Genomic DNA, 21,665 nt, shown 5'->3' on the forward strand with positions numbered 1-21,665 from the left:
CTAAGGCAATATTTAGAGGAGGGGATTTTTAGGATATTTTCTTGCGGAAGTAAATTTTATTAAGAACATTTTGTGCAGAAGAACAAAATAAGATTAAAAGAACGTGAAGAACTTTTCTGAAAATACAATTCCTTTCAGCATGTAAAAGATGCGTTCAAAAAGGGAGAAAAAAAAGAGCGAAGAAAATTATGTAGATGGAGGGAGAAAAATTGTGAAAAATGCAAATCACATTTCCTTTAAAAAAATAAACATTCTTTTGCAATTCTTTGCACTTTTGAGGAAATAAATGCTGCTGCATATAGAGTTGAGGTTTGTGAATAAGAAAAAAATGAAGATGAACCACAATTGTTTAACAATTCCAGAGCGATATTTCGTAATTATTTCTCTCACAGCTTTTTTTTCTCTTCATCAAAACTCAAAACTATTATCCATAATACATTTTATGCATAATTCCGCCACATAACAAAATAATTGTGCGAATTCTTTCGTGTTCAACGCAAATCATTTTTTCTTTCAATTTTATGTAAAAAAAAATCTTTTTTGTTTTCCTCTCTTCACCTAAAAAAATCTCACGGGAGATTCAATAAAATACATAGTATAGTGAAGAAGATTTGCAACAAGATACGCCCAAAAAAATTGAAGAAGCTCCATCATTTTGCAATATTGGTGTTAAATGGACTACGTCGTCTTGTGATGACAGAGAGGTGGGAAATTATTACCTTTAGTGACGCACCTTCATCTGTTCACAAAGCAAATTATTTATAACAAATTATGTGTATTTATGGCAAATTAGCTGTGAGAAGAGTGTCTGTATTATGATGCTACAAAGTCGGAAATCAATTCAAATTGCAAGGCATTTAATTACCTTTCTCAGTCTTTTTATGTTAAAAAAAGGTGAAGAAATTTATTTGTTTTCCTTACTGACTTTTAATTATCCGCTCATACTAAATTATTGTCACCAACGTCCATTAAGTCATCAGTTTTATATGGGAAATCGTGTCTTAAAGGGTCACAACATGGGTTAAAAGTTCTATTTTAGCATAAAGTTGCAGAATGAATTTGTTTTATTCTCAGTGCTCATTAAGAGTCATTACTAGAGATTTGTTTTAACGGTTGTCTTGTAAATCTTTCACTCAACGCGTCCTTAATAAGGAGTTTGATTTAAAAGGTAATTATTTACAAAATTTTTAATTTCTTACATGACCAATTTGCCGTATAAAATCAATTTTGACGCGTAGTTTTTACGGTAATTTAACACCCAAACTGATTTATGCTTTCATGTGCAAAGTTGATGGAGATGCTGCGCGCGAGGTTTTGTGTTGTGATTAAGACAAATAAGAAAAAAGAAGTAAAAAAAAACGTGGAAAAAGAGTGAGAAGATAATCTTCAGCTGTACATAAAGAAGGTGTTGTGTGTGAGGGAGAAAAACATAAATTTACATAAACACGTGCTAAATATTGCTTGATTTTTTTGCTGATAATGCGGTAAAAAAGGTGTGAGAGGTGAAAAAATATACATTGATTGCAATATAAATTACATTGTTGAATATTTTGGGTGATTGAAAAAGATTTTGCTTGCAAATTTTGTGATTTAAACGTGCATTTCTTAAACCTTTTCTTTAGCTTTTAAAGAGCAAAATTGAGGCTTTAAGCTCGATAATTTAATTGTGAAAATTCATTTTGTTTGCTGTGCCCGTGAAAAATGATTCTTTTTTTTGCTTTTTTTGCTACAATTTCCTCAATGCCGTAGGGAATTCAAAAAGGATTTGAATCGAAGGGATGTATAAAATAAGATTTTTGGCTATATTTATGTACGTCTCTTCTTGACTAACAGAAGAGCTACAATAAACGTTATCAAAAAATTATTATTAAGATTTTTTTATTGATAATTTGTATTGCTTTATGTTGTTTTTTTTTTAAATTAATTGTTAAATAGTAAATAATAATTTTCATTAAAAAATTCATTCATTTTTGAAAGAATAAATAAAATTCTAAATCTCAAAAATTTTTCCTTTAAAGAACGATCTTTAACCCTTTAAGGTTTTTTGGGTCATATGCTGACCCAAACGTGAAACATTTTATTTTTTCAATTATTTATGAATGTAATTGTTTTTCCATGTTACAAATGCATCAAATTCACGCATAAGGCGTCAAAGAAGACGTTCTGAGTGAGAAATGTCCTCTAAAAAAATTCATAGAATAAAAATCGCGATAAAAGAGCGCATGTTTCAATGTTTTTATGTTTCACGTTGGACGTTAAAGGGTTAATGTAATAAAATTGTACCTAATTTTTTAAAGCTCTCTGTATAGGTATGTAGAAAAATCTTTTTTAAGCAGTTTTCTTTCGACCAGTTCCTACTTTGTAATGTTTATCAAATAACGTTTTTAGCCATTCGATTTATTACATTTATACACCCCTTGATTTTATCAAGGATTTTTTATTGCATTTTCCATTTATTTATTTAATACCTAATAAATAAATAATATATATCAAAACACTTTGCACAAAGGATTTGTGATTTTGCAGGTGATGTGGGAAGATAATATAGTAAAAGAAAAAAATACAAGTGTATGTATGTGTGTTTGTGTGTGAAAATAAACAGGAAAAAGCTCACACAGAAATTGGCAAGTTGGTGGAGGAGATGCTTTATTACCTGCAGTACCGCGATTGCATACGTCATTCGCGTATTGCCTTCTGCACATATCAAGTCTGTGAATGAATAATTTGCATAAATAAATTGGTGAATTTCATCGTGAAGGTCTTCGTTATTCATTTTATTTTATCATCATCATATGATAGATGGTTTGGAATTTTTTCTTTCTTTATTTTGTGTGCGGGTTTTGCGCTGGCACAACGGGAAATGTATGCAATATACATATAATATAGCATGGGATTGTCGTGAATTGTCAATTTTGCGAGATATGTCATTTTTTCTCGTGTCAAATGCGACGCCTGCCAGATAATTCTTCACCACGTCTGACCTGTATAAGATTTTATAATTATATGTAATACCTATATGTATATAATGTATGTAATTAATATGGGGGTGGATTAGTAGTACATAATAACCACATTACGGTTTTATTTTATCCCCAAAATACATTAAAAAAAACCATAATAATTAAAGGTTTTCTTTTAAACTTAAATTTTATAAAGCTTTACCATCCAAACAAATGAACCATTACGCAGTCAAAAGCTCATCCAAAAGCTCTTGTCCTTCTCGGTCAATACATATTACCGATGGATGGGGGGTTATGTCAAAAAAAATGTGAGCACATAACATATGTACAATAACAATATAATAAAATAAATATGGGGGTCTCAATGAGAGCATAAACATCCACTTGCGGTTCCCAGAATCTTTTTAAAGCTTTTTCATTAGTTTTTTTTTTTATTTTGGAATGTTTTCTATGTCTTTACCCGCTGTGCCTTTGGTGCATCTACCGCCTTTTCTTCTGCGGCACATATCATACCTGTATGGTGGAAAAATTACAATATTTTAGATGAATTGTGATGGTAAAAGGTATACAAACACAAAAAAATTGTTACGGAGCATCATCACGATTTTACATCACATTAGAGCAATTTTTATGCTATTTGCAGATTTTTTTTTCTTTCTTGTCTAAATATTGCGATCTACTGTCACTTTTTTTTTGCTTTACAAAGCACCTTCTGTGGTGCTTGCATAAGATTCTCAGCTGGCCTCCCTGGTGGGTTATATGTATATGTGAAAAAGGTTCAGGGGGGTCATGTGGTATTTGCTCAGCGAAAGTGTTAACGCGTTCTTACAATTCAGGCATAGTTCACACCCCGAATGTTGAGTTCAGTGATTAACAACCTTTAAGCAATGAGGGCTTATTTTATAATTTTGAAGAGAATTTTTGGAAGTTTGATAGAGACAATTTGCCTGAGAATTCTGTCTACTTCTTTGGCACAATTCAAGAGAAATCTTTTAAGCTAAAATACGTATTATACACACAAAAACTTAATTATTTTTAATATTCTTGTATCAATTTAAATAAAATAAATTAATCTTCCATGTGAACTTTATGACTCACCCACAACGATAAAATAAAAATGAAGATTAATCGCTGATTAATCATCGTGTAAGCATCTCATAACAGCGATTAATAATAAAAATGTAGTTATATCTTCTCCACAGCTTATTTTATCCGTAGGTATAATAATACAATCTTCTCTGTGTGATTTATTGATACGTCTCAATATAGTGAGTGTTTTAAATTAAGTATTATGATAAACTGCATTGATTTTATCAATGAATATTTTAATTGATTTTTAAATGTGGATGCGTCATGCCCCGCTGCTTATTTGCTCCTTATCTTAATATTCTTTTGTATAACATTTTTATGGGATGTAAAGTGATATTTATTTTGCATAAATTTTGCAAAAACTTTAGGTTGACGATCACTGAACTCGTGCGGATTTTTTTCTGTGCCTTCAATTTGTGATCCGGAATAATTAATAATACAAAAAAGCGTACACAAAAATGTTTTACAGCGACGCGATGAATTTGTGAAGGGATTTTTCTTTTTTGCAAATTGAGAGGCAATGAGATTGAATGAATAAAAAAAAAGTTAATACAACATGAAATGTTGATGGATGATCATGAGGAAGAAGATTCAACGTTTTGTTGTGCAATAAATTCAAATAAGGTCGCTCCTCTGCGCGATGTTGGTTACTTCACAAACGATGTCATTCCAATGAGTTGGAATTTTTGCTGTTTGAAAAAAATATCTTTTCATTAATTTCCTAAACATAACCAATTCGTGCACAAGAAAGGGTCAAAAGGTGAACTTTGGCGGTTTTTCCTGGGTGGGTTTTTTGTTGTTGCCTGAAAAGAGATTCCACATACAAATGTAGATTTTAGCAGACTCCCTTGAATTACTTTGTAATTGCCACAGCGATGTCATAAACTGGTAGTCGCCGCTCCCGGAAAAGATACTTTCCCATGTCTGTAAGTGCTGCAGCAGAATCGATGGCATCACGTCCAACACGATTTCTTTCTAAATATGGCGTAGCATCGCGTCCCTGTTGAAGAAGAAAAATATTCATTTTCAATAAATTATTTTTAGCAGTGGTAAGGGGAGAGTAATTCTTGAGGAAAAGACGTTCACATTTGACCGAAGAAATAATTGTTTTTTACATTTAATTGTTTGTTAATTATTTTGACTTTGATTCATTGGAAGAGCATAGCTCCAGATTAAGTTTTTTTTCTCATAGGATTCTCCTTAAAAAATTGATTTATTATATCATAGACTTGTTATCCGATACACTGCTGATTTAGACATACAGTGGAGGCGCCTTCTCACAACCAGGCGTCTCCATCGCATTGTCCTACCTATTAATTCCTGAAGCATTTTCAATGCAGTTCTTTCCTCCTCTTCAAAGAAATAATAATTATTTTAAAAATATTTCCATTGCATATTTACAAGAATTTATTTGCCTTTCAAAATTGATTTTCTCTTCTTGCAAAAAAAAAATCAACAACATATTGTGAAGAAGTTGAGAAAGAAGGTGCTTGTGAATTAATTGACTTGCAAAGAGCTGCGAAAATGTCAATCTACTTTGGATGAATGGTGATGTCCTCTCTTGTGATGACCCAAATTGCAATTATTACATCCAAATTCGGACATCACGCGTAACGTATGTACATTATTTCGCTCCTCAAGATTTGATGGTTTGTAGGGGAAAAATGACGATGATGATGAAGAAGAAGAAGCCAAATTGGCATTTTTGCAGAAAAAGAGGAGAGAATCATATTGTTGTAATACGCCACCCGTGTACAAAACATGCCCCAAAGTGGGAAGTGGCAATGAACGGCGGCTCTGTGGTGCTTTCAATGACAACATTATATTGCTAAAGAAAAATAATATATAATGGTTAAATGCTGAAGTACACAGTTAAAATCAAAATGCCACCAGTGGCATGTATGAAGAAGTAAAAGTGAATTAAACAGCAAAACTCTAATGATTGACTACCAATAAATGAATAATAAATAAGTTTTGGACGTCCAAAAACATGCTTCTTGAATGGTTAAGTTTTTTTCTTGTAGCGAGCTTTGATGTGGCAAAAAAAAACATTTAAGAAGCAGTTTTTTCCCCTCTATGGGGCTTTTAATTTGGTATACCTGTTGTTAGAAGATTCATTGAATAAATTCGTGTTGTTGTCTCGAAGAAACTCTGACTCACTATGTGAGCTTCCTAATAGCCAACAATACCTCAGTCATCTGTGACCTCTGACACGAGAGGTGGCATGAGGTAAGAAAAAAAAATGATAAGAAATATCGCTATTTTGGTAGGTAGCTATCTCAGACGAGCTTCTTTTAGGCAATTAGTCATGTGTTTTGACTACATTGACGAGCGGTTGCGCGCGAATTAATATTATGCAAATTAATGCCGGATTCACAAAACGCGGTGTGTCCCTATCTTTTCGCAATGTATATGAGCCACTCAAATCAATTTTTTGGCATCGACAGAACAAGCCATAAATCTTCACAACACAGCATTCAATGGATCTCTGTAGATGAACTGGAATGAACTCAACTGAAAATATCGCCAGAAGAATCATCTTTCTCAAAATTTATTCCAAACACTCAACGATGCGCAGTTATATGGCGACAAAACACGCGTATATGCTTAAATGTTTTATTTATGTTAATAAATACCTTCATACAATTCTCATTTCGTATTGATTACCAATATTGTGTTTTGAGCCCTTCCGGCAACACAATTTGCTTCCGAAGATGCTTTAGAATGTTTAGGAATTTTTTTTACATTCATTTAAGAGAGAAGAAAAATTTTAAAAAATATCCTATTAGTATTTTTCCAAGGTTATTTTCGTATTGTTTTACACAACAACAAAATGGCTAAAAATTATGATCGCTTCCAGCATCTTTTGATGTTAATTGCAACGTTATACACGTGAACTTTATTGCTTATCTATTCACGCGAATAAACAAGGAAATTGTGGGTTGTATTATCTTCAATAAATTGGCAAAGAATTGAATTTATTGAATTTCCAGAAGCTTTTTGCTCTTTCTTTAATAAATCTCTTCTAGAGATTTTTCTTCTCAAATTATTATTTCCTCAATCTTCTGAAGGAATTCAAGAACATTTCATATTTGAAGAAATCTATTTTCTATCGACTTAATTTTATATGAAGACACATTTCTTTATAAAAGTATTTATGTCTTTTATGAGCTGAAAGAAAATTTGACTTAACGCCAAATGGTTAAAAAAGAAAAAAAATTTTAATAGGCGAAAGGGAAATGTTGTGACACAAATTTTACTCAAATTCTTCACAATTTTTGAAGCTTGAGAATCAATTTAGAGATTTTTTTTTCTTATTTTTCATTTATAATGTGAGAGAGACATGCGAAAGAGCAAGGTGTAGTGTGGAATTGTTGAATTATAAAGATTATTTAACAACCCTTCGTAAGAAATTTCGCAATTTTAATGCACATTTCTCGTACTAAATTGATACTTTATGCCAACTTTCTGCAAAATCAACGTTTTCGCGCACGGATACTCAATCTTTTTGACGCCAACTCAAGCATTAATACCAATTTATTGGTTAATTTTTGTTGCAAGAAAAGATAAATTTATCTTGCTTTTAAGTATCTACCTATATATGCTTTTTTGTTGCTGCCGCGCAGAGATATCACAAATTGATAAAAAAAATAAATAAATAAAACTTTCGATTGTATTTCGACAGAAATGTGATTATTTTGAATGTTTTCTCGTATCAAATGTCCCGGAGAATATCACAAAAATTAATGGGAAATTATTGATTTAAAATAGTAATTTTTCTTAAGAAAAAAATGGATGGATGTAAAGAATTATTACTTTCGTGTTTTATTCTTATTATTGTGACTATATTTTTCACCATTTATCCGCCCCTTTTGACTTTTAAGTTGGCAATTTTCTCAACATTTTTTGATTTGATTGACTCTCGCGCACATCTCTTCGTTTATTCTTTTACTACTCAATGCAATGAATTATTTCACAATATGCACTCCATCTTCTCATTGTGAACCTTTCATTGCGCGCGCGTAACTCTTCGAGACTCCTCCGACAGGTTGGAGCCTCGTTTAATGTACATTTTTTGTTGTATTTGCTTCCTTTTCATCTCCCACTAATTCAATTACAAGTGAATGGCAATTTGTTATTAAAGAGATTGTGGATGCGAAAAACGTACGATGAAAAAAAAAATGTAAAAAGATAAATAATTTCTGCTGCAAATTCTCGCGCAGGTGAAGGTGATTTGACGTTGGTTATAGCTTTTGTAAAACTGTCTTTGCCCTCCTTTTGACGCCCCCTCTGATCATACTCATTGTACGGGGGTCAAGAGGGAGGTATACAGAGCTATGAGGAAATTGATTGCGATAAACGCATAGCAATTCAACGTTGGAAATCACGCGCGCGCTCGATCTCACAACCTTCCAACATTTCAAGTCTTTTGCACGCAACATACTTTGTTGATGTTCTTGATGGACACAGAAAATGGGCCAAAAGGTTTTTTTTTAATCTCCTCATTTGAGGAAGTGAATTGACCACAAATTGGGGCATAGAATAAGCATAATTTTATCACCACAGGGCATGTGAAAGGAAGCATTTATAAAAGGGAACCTTGATGCTATGAGTAATCGAATATTTTTGTTGAAAGTTTTAAAGAGATTTTTATTTTCTTATAAATTTTTGGTAATTTTAATTTCTCCATTAAAAAAATACCTTTCCTCACTTCCTGATTGAACGGCGTGTCTGTGTGTGTGAGAAAAGGTCTCTGAGGGTATGGTGCAATGCCTTGCCAATGGCAATTTTCTCACATTAATCACCTGAACAACATTATCGATGGCAATTTGTGGGAGAGATAAGGCGAGAAGAAAGTCAGTGAGTGTTCCCGTAGCTATTAGTTTAGGTGGCTTTGCCAGTGCTCTCAATCTGATATGTGGATATGTGCAGTGCAGCCTCTAAGAGAAGCTCTTGGGGGCTTCTGTTATAGGAGAAGGCGCATGTCATGTCTTTAATAGATGCTGATCATGCGAATTGTATATATGGCGTTATGTAAAATGTACTTTACGAGAAATTGTGCTCATGTCAGACACAATTAGAGAGAGAAACATTGAATAATACGAAGGTTTGAGGTGAATAAAGCAAAAGGAAAATCATACGGAGGAATTGTGCCACTAACATTAACTACAAGGTAGAAAGAAAGGAAGATAAGTAAGAGTTTTTGAGGCACAAATACTAGGCAAAAGTATTGGCAAATAATCCTAAATGATTTCCTCTTTATTCCCATCTTTTCATGTAAAAGTAAAATACTGCTGAATTATTTTTAAGTAGGGTCTGTAAGAAGATTTTTTGATTAAAAATTTATCTCTTTAATTTCTTTCTTTTTACATAAGTTTGCAATTTAATTGAAAATTCATGCGATTTGCTCAAATGTGTGTACATTCGTATTGACTTACAAGCTGTGCGTACACACTGTATGAAAGCTCTCTTGAAGAGTAAACTTTATTAATTGCCGAGACATTTCCTATGCTGAAGGAATTTTATTAATTGTTTACCTTATTATATTTCTTCGATATCAATCAAATTTAATTGCCACACATACACAAATCGTTCATAGAGATATTTTGCCAAAGGTATTCTCACGTGTATGTATGTAGTACACGTTCAAAGGGGTTTTTCAATGCGAATTCTCAAGTTTAACATATCAACATTTTGCAAGAAAAACAAATAGGGAAAACTCCTGCAGAAAAAAAGGAGTGAGTGCGAAAGAGACAAGTTAAAATGATTGGAAAATGAATAATGCAAACAATACATATACATTACAAACATACACATAATATAGGAGAGCTTGGGAGTTTTATGCACCGAATGCACTTTTACTTTCAATGCGACCGGAAACTTGCTGTTGTGCCTTCATTGTTGCCTCCAATGTGTGAGATAGAGAGAATATATTGTTATAAAGAGGAGTGAAGTAGGTACGTTATTTTGCTATTACCTTACACACACGTGAGTTTTACTGCTAACATGGTGAACTACGTCATCACGAGGGGCTAATAATTGCCAAAAAATCATTGTCAAATGAAAATATTAATTAGTTTACTATGAAAGGCATTTGAAAGATACGAAGTGGAGTTTTTTGTGGACGAATAATTATTTCATTGACGAGAATTTGTATTCATATAGTTCCTTCATCAGGTATATTAGATTTTAGGAAAATTTCAATAAAAAGAATTCTAATTATTTTAAATCCAAATAATTGGTAATTTAAAATAAAGAATTTGTATGCCTCTCTCATGTGCCAAGTGCGCGCAATGAGTGCAATGTTAGAGCTTTTATTGCCTCTCGCGTGTGGCTCTCAAATGAGAGTGAAAAGGCACAAGACGTGCAGACATTCTCTTCTACATGCAAAGAGTAAGACATTACGTGGTTAAGGGATCACCGTGGTTTGTGTAGCTTGCCAAATGAAAACGAGAGTGGAAAAAGACTCTCAAGTCGTGCCTTTTTTGCCTTCGCTCCCATTTTCCGCCTCAATCAGATGTTGATTTGTAAAGAAAAAAAAACATAGCATTTACTGCAAGCTTTCGTCAAAATTGCACGTTTTGCTTTCATTTGCAAAATGTAGAACACGCCGTATGGCCGATATTTTGGGAATTTATGTGGTGTTTGCATAAAATTCCAATAAAATTGCAAATCATTCTGCGTCGGAATTTGGGTTGTGCACAGTGAAAATTCCTCCTGTTGTTAAATAGGTTTGGTCAGGAGAGAAAGCAAAAATGCTTGAAGGAAAACCTGAAGAGCCGTTATGGAGGTTCTGCACAAAAATATTGCACAAAAAAGCTCTCTATTGAATAGTTGTGTTGGAGAAAAAATCGTTTGTATGAGTGTTAAGTTGGTTGGTAAATGAAACATATCAATTTGCAGAGCATTAAAGTCTTTCGAATAGACATTTATACAAGGAAATTGAAACTACAATTCCATAAAATTTTATAAATTTCTATTTATGAGTCGCTATTAAAACGCTGCAAGAGCTTTGAAAATGTGTCAAAAGTTGCATTTTGTGATTGGCAGCTCCCCATGTGCACAAAGCTCTTGAAAAAAAAGTATTTTCTATGCAACGGATTGTGTGGAATTGCAAAAGAACAAAAATCTTCCAAGATTAGGGCTCTAATATAGGTACATTTAAGAGATAGAAATTGCGGTGAAATGCAATAAAATGTTTTTAATGCAAATGCCAAAAAATTACATGATACAGTGAAAGGTATTTGCATGTTGACTCTTTAACATCCAGCTCTATGAAATTTTGTGGTAATTCCTAACTGTTGAATATTTAATTGCATAATATTTTATGCACACTGTAATGTAAATAGTTAAATCAAAACATTGTTTGTGGGTAAAATGTAACTAAAATTCCAATGAATTGAACCATCACAAGCTTTTTGTGTTTGAAGTGTTAATTATTACATCATAAAATTAAGAATAAAAATACATATTCAAATCTTCAGCCAAGAATTTCCTTTTATTCTCGGAGAAAGGATATTATTCGTTCTTGTATGAGAAACTCATTTGATGAAACAATGATATTTCGCATCCTTTTCAATGGCTCTAAAATAGACAGATTAAATGTCGCCATAACCTTGTGATTTAATAAGGATGACCTACATTTTTTTAAACTTAATTTATCTTCTAATGCACTCTATTCTTAATTCCCAGGAGTTTTATCCAGGCTTTACATCCATATTCGCATTTTAATTTTCTGTAAAAATTCCCCAAGGTTTTGGTGATTTGTTGGTGTTGTCAAATTCATGCCAATCTTTCGACATTAAGCCAAAATTGAGGAAGCCCAATTAGGTCCTCCCCCCCTTCCCTTGAATACACGAAGATGCGCCAAAGTAATTGCCTATTCACTGTGTTATTGGAAAATTGAGACACGCGATTTTATTCGTTTTGTTGAGCTTTTTTTTCAAAGCCAAAGTAATTGTTTAACAAGACTTTTGTACATTGCTTTGGTGGTGCGGGGACCCTCTTCTTATACTCCAATAAATCTCATTTTTCAGACGTGCAAAATGGATTTTTCACGGAAAAATTTAACAAATTTTGAGGTGATTTTGTGCGCGCTATGTGGCTACCTAATGAATGAACAAGGGGGAATGGCTTTTTGTATAGATAACTTTTCGCGGGGGGTATTGTTGCTTTAAATTAAAAAGAATAAGAAAAAAATCTTTGAATTTGATGTCCTTCATGGGTTGTTTATCAGCAGAATGGCACAAAATGATAGCTATAAGTATATAATTGCATTTTGGGTGGGCTTTTTTTTCTCCTTCTCTCAACAACAACTGAAATGTGAGAGCTTTTTGTTCTTTTCCTCATAGCTCACATACTCCATATGTAGGTATTTAAAAAAGAGTGACACTTACCCTTGAAATAATAATGCCAGCAATGCTGATTCTTATGCGGGGACCTTTCAGTAGGCGATAACGTAAATCAACACCATTCCAGAATGACACAAAATATCGCTTAACCTGCAAGAAGTAAGAATGTGGGAGAAGAAGGAAATTGCGATCAGTTTCAAATTCTCATTACAAATTCTCTTTTTTTTCTCTCTCCTACATTCAAAAATTTTAATTATTCTCTTTTTTTGTAAACTTCAACATTACCATATGTATATATTTTGTAATTACTCCGCGTGTACTCAATCAAAAATATATGGAAGTGTGAGGTAAAAGAGAAGTAAAAAAGCCATCGAGGGCGCAACCATGCCATTGGGAAGTGTCTGGGCCGTGTACGTACAAATCATGAGGGAAAAAAGTCATTTGGAATGCGATACGCGGCATTCTTGCATATAATTTGTATAGGTAAATTGAAATTGAGGCTTTTTATTTGATTTTATTGTGAACTTGGCAGGTCATTCGTATACACTTGAACTCTACAGCTACTACTGTAGAATATATACTTTTCTCATTGCTCTAACCTGTGCTCTAATAGACGGTATCCAGCAGTGTGTGCCCAAAGAGATAATAAAAATATTCCCAGAAGGGGGGAAAATCATGACAAATTTGTCATCTCACCTGGCAAATTATTCTGTCAATTTGAAGCAATTTGTATGAATGTAAGTTTTTCCGTTTTTTTTATTGGCTTACCGCGAAGCCTTGAAATTAAAATGTAAATATTAGGGCTAATAATAAATAAGATTGATGCATGATAATATAAGCTAATTTATGGAGAAAATTTCCAGGAAAATTTCTAATATTAGAATAAATTATTTACCTACAATAATTCCTTAAATTTCCCCTTAAACCCGTTAGAAAAATGCAATATAAACACAAATAAATAATTTAATAGAATTAAATGATGTAATTTAATCAAAATTGATGGACATTTCTTATTTATATACTAGAAAAACTTTTTTTTTATCCTGCTTATTTGTTACATGTGGCGTCAAAAAATAATTTTCAAGTATTATATCGGCCCTTAGCGTGTTAATGATTAATCCGTTTGAATTCTTAGCCGGGAGATATCTCATTTCTATTGAAAAATATAAAATATTCGTATAAATTGGATAGTGATTGGATCACATTAAATTAATCAAAAGTTAATGGTTTATACACAAACCCCCGGGTTTCTAATAACAAATCCTTATATGTTGCACTCTCTCAAAATCTTTTCTGTGCGCAACACCTTTCATTTATCGTACATAGAGCTGCGGAGTATTTAAATCCACGAAAATCAAATAAATTCTCACTTTTAACGATTCAAAAAACATTTCTTGTTTACATTCTTTGCTGCTGGATTAGTGGATCAGCCCAGAGATATTGCGCATTTTATGACTATATGGCGCTCATGGTTCTTTTTCTCCCTCACGACTTCCATGTCACTTTCTTATGCAATTCTCACAGCCATTTAATACTCTCTCATAACTTTACGAGCTCGTGCGCACCAAACGCGCATCGTCTGCAGACAGATTGTTCCCATTTCGTTGGAGGCTTTTCTCTTCATTTTGTATAGCCGTATATGAGAGAGCTTTTTCTTCTATCTATACGACACACCCCGGGGGCTTCCTCCATTCACGTATTAATTCTTGTCTAGATTTTGCGCGGAATTCTTCTCTAATGCCCGATGACCTGGGAAGTCTTTGTCTTTTCACTTTCCTTTTCACCTTCGTTGTACTTTCAATTTCAATTTGAAAGTTCATCCTACTTTTTTTTTCTTATTCTTCGTATCCACCGCCATTGAATTCAAGGTTTTTCTTCTCAACATTTCCTTGCTACTGTTTTTGTGGTAAATTTGCAATATGTGTTGCAGAAATAAATGGTGAATTAAATGGATTTCAATCTCGACCGCACAAAAGAGCCTGCCCAGTACGTTAGGGCACATACCTTTGTGCCACGAACCATTGCATATTAATGGGTCAAATTGAAAACCATTGAAGTGCTTGATGTGTACTTTGCAATATACTTGCTGATGGTGGAATTTTCTCACCTGAACATTGTCACCGCCGTGTAACCGATAACCATCGTGATCGACAATAACGAGAATTTCTGGATAAATTACATGTGGCACAGCCCTTTTAGTGCGTCCTGATCGTGTTACATTTGCATAGTCACCTCGTCTGTAGCGCTTCTGCAATCGATCAGGCTCCATATAAGCTGTAATTAAAGTTTAAAAAAAAAACAATTAATTACTATTTGCAAGACAAGAGTAAAAAATAAAGAATATTCTTTTAACAATATTAGTTGGTATACCACAATCGTGGCATACCAAGTATTTCTTTTATTTTTAGTCCATATATTTTATCCAAACATTACTTTTCAAAAAAAAACTAACAAATTAATAAAAAAAAATTGCAAACTTTCTCACAGACAAACGCATGTGACGTAAATATGTTGCCTAATTTATTTATTTTCTTTTTTAATTACTTCTCATTTACAAAATTATTTAATAAACTTCGCCAGGTGAATTTACTCGCAATAAATTTAATTTTTTTTTCACGCTTGAAATCATAAATGAGAGTCAAAAAATACATAAATCTTGATAATAATTCTGTTTTTCTTTTTAAATTGAAAGTAAAAATTAATCATTATTAAATGTACAAAAGGTGGCGCGTTAGTTGGTTAAATATCGGTTAGAATATTCCTTAAATAAATGGTGGTTGATGATGGAACTTACCAAAATCACTCAATTGATCCATAGGATCAGATTGTCTTCTGTAGACAACGTGTTGAACACTTGAACTATTCAGTGGAGATGCAATTCCCTGCGGTAGTGGTCGAATCATCAGTTCATGACCAACACTTCCCTCCTGAAATTCAAAATAAAAAGAAGAAACACGCAAAGATTAATAAAATGTACATAAATAATATCTATGGGTACTTAATCATGTGGCAGAGACATGAAAATGGAAGACAAATGTGGAGCAAATTGTTTTGCAATTTCATTGTGAGCATTTTATACGTCATTAATAGGGCTTTTGGTGTGTGTGTATTTAATACCACCCACACTCAATTTTTTGGTGCACATTTGGGTTCTTTTGTGGTACGACGAGCCCCGCATTCCTTAGCCCATAGAATGCAATGCGGGGTTTGGTAATACGCCCGCAAAAAAAATAAATAAATAAACGAGCAATGGCAAGTCTCCCCGCGTGAAACCGGAATAATATTGAGGTGATATAATTATGCTGAAAATTTTGTAATTCTTACGCGGCTTTACCACGAAATTCTCCAATTCAATGAATTTCTGTGCGAGCGTGCGGGGAAGTCTGTACAGAGATTTCTGCACGAAGTGTTGGGTGTGAAGAAGAAGAAAAAAAAACTCCATCAATTCTTGCACCGTTGCGAAGAGTTTGATGACATTTCGATGACCCAGAGATGATGGCAATAAATGCTAATTGCAATTTACACTTTGCACAGCACATACATAAAGAAAAACCCACAGCTGATGGCCGGCGCGAGCACGAGGGAAAAGGAAAAGTGCACACTAGAGTTATGCTGTACAGCAGTAAGAAAAAAAAAGACATACATATCAAATTACCCGCAATCAATTCTTGCAACTCTGTAATTTCTTTTCTTTTGCGCTGGACACCTTCAGATCTTGGAGTTTATTATTTTGTTAAAGTGAGGGGCAAATAGATGGGCAAAAGAGAGTGTAGGAATTGACAAAAATTCCAAATATTTAGTTTTTTTTTCTTTTTTTGTTGAGATTTTAGGGAATAATTTAACAAATGCTATGAATAATTCAATTATTCGATAAAATAGAAAATTTTTGTGACAAAAAATACAATGGTGACGTCATTGTTTGCATTTTCACTGCAAATTCTCTGGTAGTTTTCTAATTAAACTTTTAATTTTATGACTCTAATGTTTAATGTAGTAGGTGTACAAGAAGTTTATCAATCCTATTTTTTTTTTCATTTCAAATTCTTCCTAATACAAACATATAAAATTTCCAATTGTTTGCCCCTTGGTTTTATATTTTTTTAAGCGTACAAAGCACATAATATAGGGCTTTAGTTGAGGAATTTATTGTAGCCCAGCCCTCCTATATGGGGCTTTCCTTCTTGTCTCAATAAGATTAGAGATCCTGACGTGCGTCATTTTGTTGGGGGTACTGCCTTAAAATGTTTCAGCATAATTCACGTGGAAAAGAAGGAGATTATTGCAATTGATAACGGTAACTTTTGGACACTTGGGTGGAAGAATTCGTGGGCGAAAATTATTTTACATTCTTACCAAACAAAGTTGGGAGGACTCTTGAAGATATTTATTCAAAGGAGTTTAAGAATAAGCACAAAATGAATCCAATAATATAATTACAAATTAAATTTTCTTGCAATTTTTTTTGTAATATAGTAAAGCAACAAAATCAAATGGTCATAAAAATAACTCATAAATCTTCAACTTCTTTGCCATTCTTTATAAATTATAGTTGACCTATTGTAGAGCAGCAACTGTGAGAAAAGTATATTAATTCTTCTTGTGCCAATTTGGACAAAATAAGCGTGCAGAGCTATAAAAATTCAGAGCAGGATATTCTTTATGTTGCTCAATTTGCCATTTAGTTTTTTTTTCACACACAACTCCATACAAATTATTGATATTAATTTACAAATTGCTTCAATTGCCATGAACTTTTGCAATTTTGGTTACTCGCGCAAAAGAAAAGAAAAAAAAAATCTTTTTTCAAGTTGTATGTGGAGGTATATAAAGCTTTCGTGCGAATTCAAAAAGGAAATTCATGGGGTCTGTGAATTTATTTCTTGCATTTCGACACACATCGTGCAAGAAAAAAAGGCTCCATTCGACCGAATTGTCTTTTGCTTATAAAACAAATTATGCCACATTATGCGGTACCCGAGGCACCTTCTTTTTGCTCACTGCAGAGTTTAGACGTCGTCCCCTCGCTAATGTATACATGTGTAAAAATTAATTTAACGCCAATGAATTGTATTGTGTGGCGCGGATTTTATGTAATAAATTTTCAGGAGAGAAAAGTAATAATTTCGTGCTGACAAGTGGTTGCATTAAATGCCATTTTTTTCACCCTCATCTCACTGTCTGTTATTGTAGCAAAAAAAATATCAAGGCAAAAAAATACCTATGTTAAATCTTATTGACTTGGGCTCAAGACATTCAAGGAGTGTTGTCTGCGCGTATGCTAGCATAGAGCCTGTAAGTACCCAGATAGGTGTTCGACTTTCTCCATATATGCGGGTTTTAGTGCGAAAAACTCTTTTGCTTTTTCAACACTCTGCAATGTTGTGGTTTTTTTCACGCAATTCGCGGAGTTTACGCGAAATACGTTAAATGATTATGTGCGAGATTTATTGGATTGAAGGGGGGTTGCAATTTCAATGAGGGGGGTCAGTGGAGAGGGACAATTTAAAAATAACTGACAATGATCATGAAGCAAAAAAAGGCGCAGCAAGAAAACAGATAGAAGACGGCGAGAGAGTTGTTTTGATACGTTAAAATAAAAAAGAAGTTGAAGTTGCTTTAAAAAAAAGAAGAAGGAGAAATAAAAAAACAAGCCTGACCGAAGAAGTTACCTAACAATCTTGCGATGGTTTGTTTTTTTTTACTTTAAGAGTCAGATGTGTTGCCCACATTCCATTGACTCGTTTTTTTTGCTTATCTTCTTGTCTTATCCCCCGAAAAAAAATTACTTCATTTAGTTCACGATACCGAGCTTGACGATACCGAAATCCAAACCAAATTGGAATGCGCGCAACGCATTTCTCAACGCACCACAACGTCATTTTTAGGGCCATCGTACGTCGTGCTAATTGGCTGGCAATGGATGGCAATGAAGATGAGTGATGACCACTTGTGAGCTCATTTGTTGCACAGCGCCGCAGGAAAGTGAACTGTGAGAGTGCATTTCACTCCACATCAGGCGTCGTGTGAAATGACCTGACAAGCATGATCTGCATGTGATTTGATGGCTCAACCGCGACCATCTCAAAACACCAGGCGTGTGAAAAGTTCTCTCCAATTAAAATTTAAACAGACCCCAAAAGAATTCTACGATCAAACATTTATTTATTTATTAATCTGGATTAATATGGATCATTGAGGAGCTAAATTAAAATTAATGCGTTGAGGCGTAATTTAATGTAAATATAGGGTAGACAGGGGGTTTGTAGGATATGTATTTGAAGCTCCAAAATATTGTTCTACTGCTTTAACTTATGAGGCAAAAGAAATACTTCTAACACATAGAAAAACTTAAAAACTCACACAAGTCTCATTGTATGAGTTAGCAACATATTATAAAATATGATTTGGTAGATAACAAATTTTTGTAAATCTGTCTTTACTGAAAAGAAGAAAGTAGTTTCTGATGTCGCCAGAGTGCTTGCGAGAGAAAAAAAATGTCTGTGTGTTTAATCCGTACGCAAATGGTCGAGTCACCTACTTTTCGTGCGTCTAATGTCCACATTCCAGTGTAGGTCAGTGTATTCTGCGAGGGGGTATGAGTAGAAGGTATACCTAATTGCTTAATTCTCTTGAACATCGTGTATTCATCTCAAATGAAATCGAAAGTTGATATATAATATTTTTTTAATTTCTTAAAGCTTCCACTAAAGATTGTTTAACAAAAAAAAAATCTCAGCACGGGGACGCTGAAAAGAGGCCTCTCAATGGAATTTCCGCTGGTGCTGTGAGATTTAATGGACTAGAGTAGATGATGGTTATATGGTTGAAGACATTACAATTATGTATATTTTGAGGTCGCGGGGAGCCAATTTGTACGATCTCACACGAAAGTATCTTTGCGATTGGGATCTTGTTGTATTTTTGAGCATGAAGGTGGACTAGTTTGGGGCACCTTTTTTCTCTTTAACATATGGGGCTCCCTCCTGAATACCCAATTGATGGAAATATCATTGATCGATTAATGGTAAATTAAAGACGATGCCATTTTATATACGAAAAAGATGCGCGCGCGCTCTTGAAATACCAAATTCTCATAGCATTCATCATTCAACCATCAGATGTATGTGTGATGTGCAATGTGAAAAGCAGAAGGAAAAAATTCTTGAACTATTTAGCATGTCTTTAGCACGACGTTTAGGTTGCATATGCGGGGAAATTCGGTCAAGGTGATGGGTTGTCGTTTTTTTTTTGCGCGAGATGAACGTGAAAACAATACGAAAATATTTCCCCTGAATCTTCTGAGCGTGACTCTGGTCAAAACTCCGCCATTATTTCGCGCGGGAAACTTTCTTTGCCAGCAAAAAAAAAACAATGAATTTGGTATGTGTCAGAAAAACTAAGTCAAAGTCTTCATTTGCAAACATCTCAATTGAGAAATAACGATTTGTTGCTTAATTTTGGTTTTTTTTCGTTGTTATTAATAAATGAAGAACTCAATGGAAGGTGATTGTTTCGTTTGCGAAATTTAAAATAGAGGGTAAAAATTTAATGTACTTTTTGTCTAAAATTAATTTGCCACTAGATGTCGCTAATAAGTAAGAAGGATTTTCCCTATTTAACCTATTTAGAATTTCCCACCTAATTTCCTTTCAACCTTTTAGGATTTTTTAAATTTAAAAATTTTGTTAAAGATCCTGTTTCTAATCAAAGAATAGAATATAAAAAAAAGTTAATTCACTACTATTTGTGCTTTGTAACATCTTAAGGAGTGTTCTTGATAACAAAATACGCATGAAGAAATCCTATAAAATAAAACATTTTCAATAGGAAATCCAAAGACTATCCATTGAAAAAGTTTTCTAAAGCTTTTCAAAGCACCACAAAGTGCTTTGGCATTATCTTTGATTTAAATTGATTTTTGTAGGTATACTCTAAAAGTCAATGGGGCAATATATTTCAAGAACTACCCGTAAATGGAAATTGCAGAAAAACTTGCTTCACACAGCCGGTGTTTTCCATGACCCGCTCTTGGTGTGAAATGTTAACATAGTAATCGCAAGAATCTCTTCCCGCATTTGAATATAAACTTCCAAGTGGGATTGTCTTCGCTCATATGGACACAAGATTGGATAAATCAAGTGCTTTAGCTATTAATTCAATTTGCAGAGGCATTAAAAGACAAAAAATTGGCCCCAAACTGAGAGAAATAATCAAAACTAAAATCCCCCCATGGCTCGAGGAAATCCTCATTGGAATTCCTTTCTTGTGAATTACTTATTATTACTTTGCTCAATAAAGTAAATGGGATTTGTAAACTATATAATACAATGTATATGAAATATAGAAAAAATTACCATTATAAGATCTCCAGTCTCCAATTGTCTCCTCATGAGAATGGCTGCCATTTTGCTTTCATCTTGAAAAACGTGACCAACTTCCTCCTTTTGCTCCTCATCCTGCATGCGGGACCACGGCGCGTGAATTTGCAAAAGAAATAAACAAAAAAAAACATTCTCAATTAAAATAACAAAATAGCAAATAGTCTATACAGAGGAATGTGAGCAATTAATGCAATTTAATTCAAATGGGTATGAGAGGAAATGAACTGAAACACATTTTCTTGTGATTTATTCTATCAATTTTTGTGTTAAAACTATTCCAATTTATTGAAAATTCAACTTCCGCGCTCAATGGTGAGGGGTACCTATACTCTGTGTACGTCGCTGAGAGGTGCGCGACTTCTGGGCAATATGGTGATTGATTGACCAAAGCAAAATGCTGCTTTTACAATAAAGTGAAATTGAGACTCTCTTGATTGATGGGAGTTATGCTAAATGGGCCGTTCTTTTCTCATTCCAATCCTCTGGCATTATTTGCAATTCACCAACTCCTATTGTACTGAAAGAAATTCACCACAAAGTCTAACCTGAGTGTTTCATAAGTCACTAATAGTTTATTTTAATCATCTCGTAAAGTTCTTTCTTTAAAAAGCTTCTAAAAGAAAACAAATTAAAATGAGAACAAAATTATTTTATTCAACGTCACAATAATTAATTTTACTTTTTTTTACAACATTTAATGTTGATTTTTTGACAAATTGACTCCACGCGTGGGCATATTGAATGCATTTATTTATTAATAAATAAATTTAAATAAATTCTCTTTGGGAAAATTAATTCACCCGGCGTCTCCATTGTTGATTTCCGTAACATATTTGCTGCTCGAGTAATTTCCAATAAATATGGTTTTCCATTAAACTTTCTCA

General features: G+C 33.4%; 1 protein-coding gene across 4 annotated transcripts in view; it reads right to left on the reverse strand.

The window, feature by feature from the left end:
• The window catches only part of LOC129796660 (A disintegrin and metalloproteinase with thrombospondin motifs like), a 49,580-nt gene that overhangs the window by 7,092 nt on the left and 20,823 nt on the right, over positions 1 to 21,665 (reverse strand). For 2 of the 4 annotated variants that reach the window (XM_055838777.1, XM_055838775.1), the window contains exons 4-9: positions 20,755 to 20,856; positions 15,195 to 15,327; positions 14,508 to 14,674; positions 12,446 to 12,550; positions 4,907 to 5,049; positions 2,654 to 2,709 (exon numbers count right to left, since the gene is read on the reverse strand). In XM_055838777.1, the coding sequence (XP_055694752.1) occupies positions 2,654 to 2,709; positions 4,907 to 5,049; positions 12,446 to 12,550; positions 14,508 to 14,674; positions 15,195 to 15,327; positions 20,755 to 20,856 (706 nt within the window). Of the gene's footprint in view, positions 1 to 2,653; positions 2,710 to 3,420; positions 3,474 to 4,906; positions 5,050 to 12,445; positions 12,551 to 14,507; positions 14,675 to 15,194; positions 15,328 to 20,754; positions 20,857 to 21,665 lie in introns of all 4 variants that reach the window. The other 2 variants (XM_055838778.1, XM_055838776.1) reach the window with 1 other exon arrangement.

The sequence above is a fragment of the Lutzomyia longipalpis genome, chromosome 4 (genome assembly GCF_024334085.1).
Source record: "Lutzomyia longipalpis isolate SR_M1_2022 chromosome 4, ASM2433408v1".
Classification (NCBI taxonomy): Eukaryota; Metazoa; Arthropoda; class Insecta; order Diptera; family Psychodidae; genus Lutzomyia; species Lutzomyia longipalpis.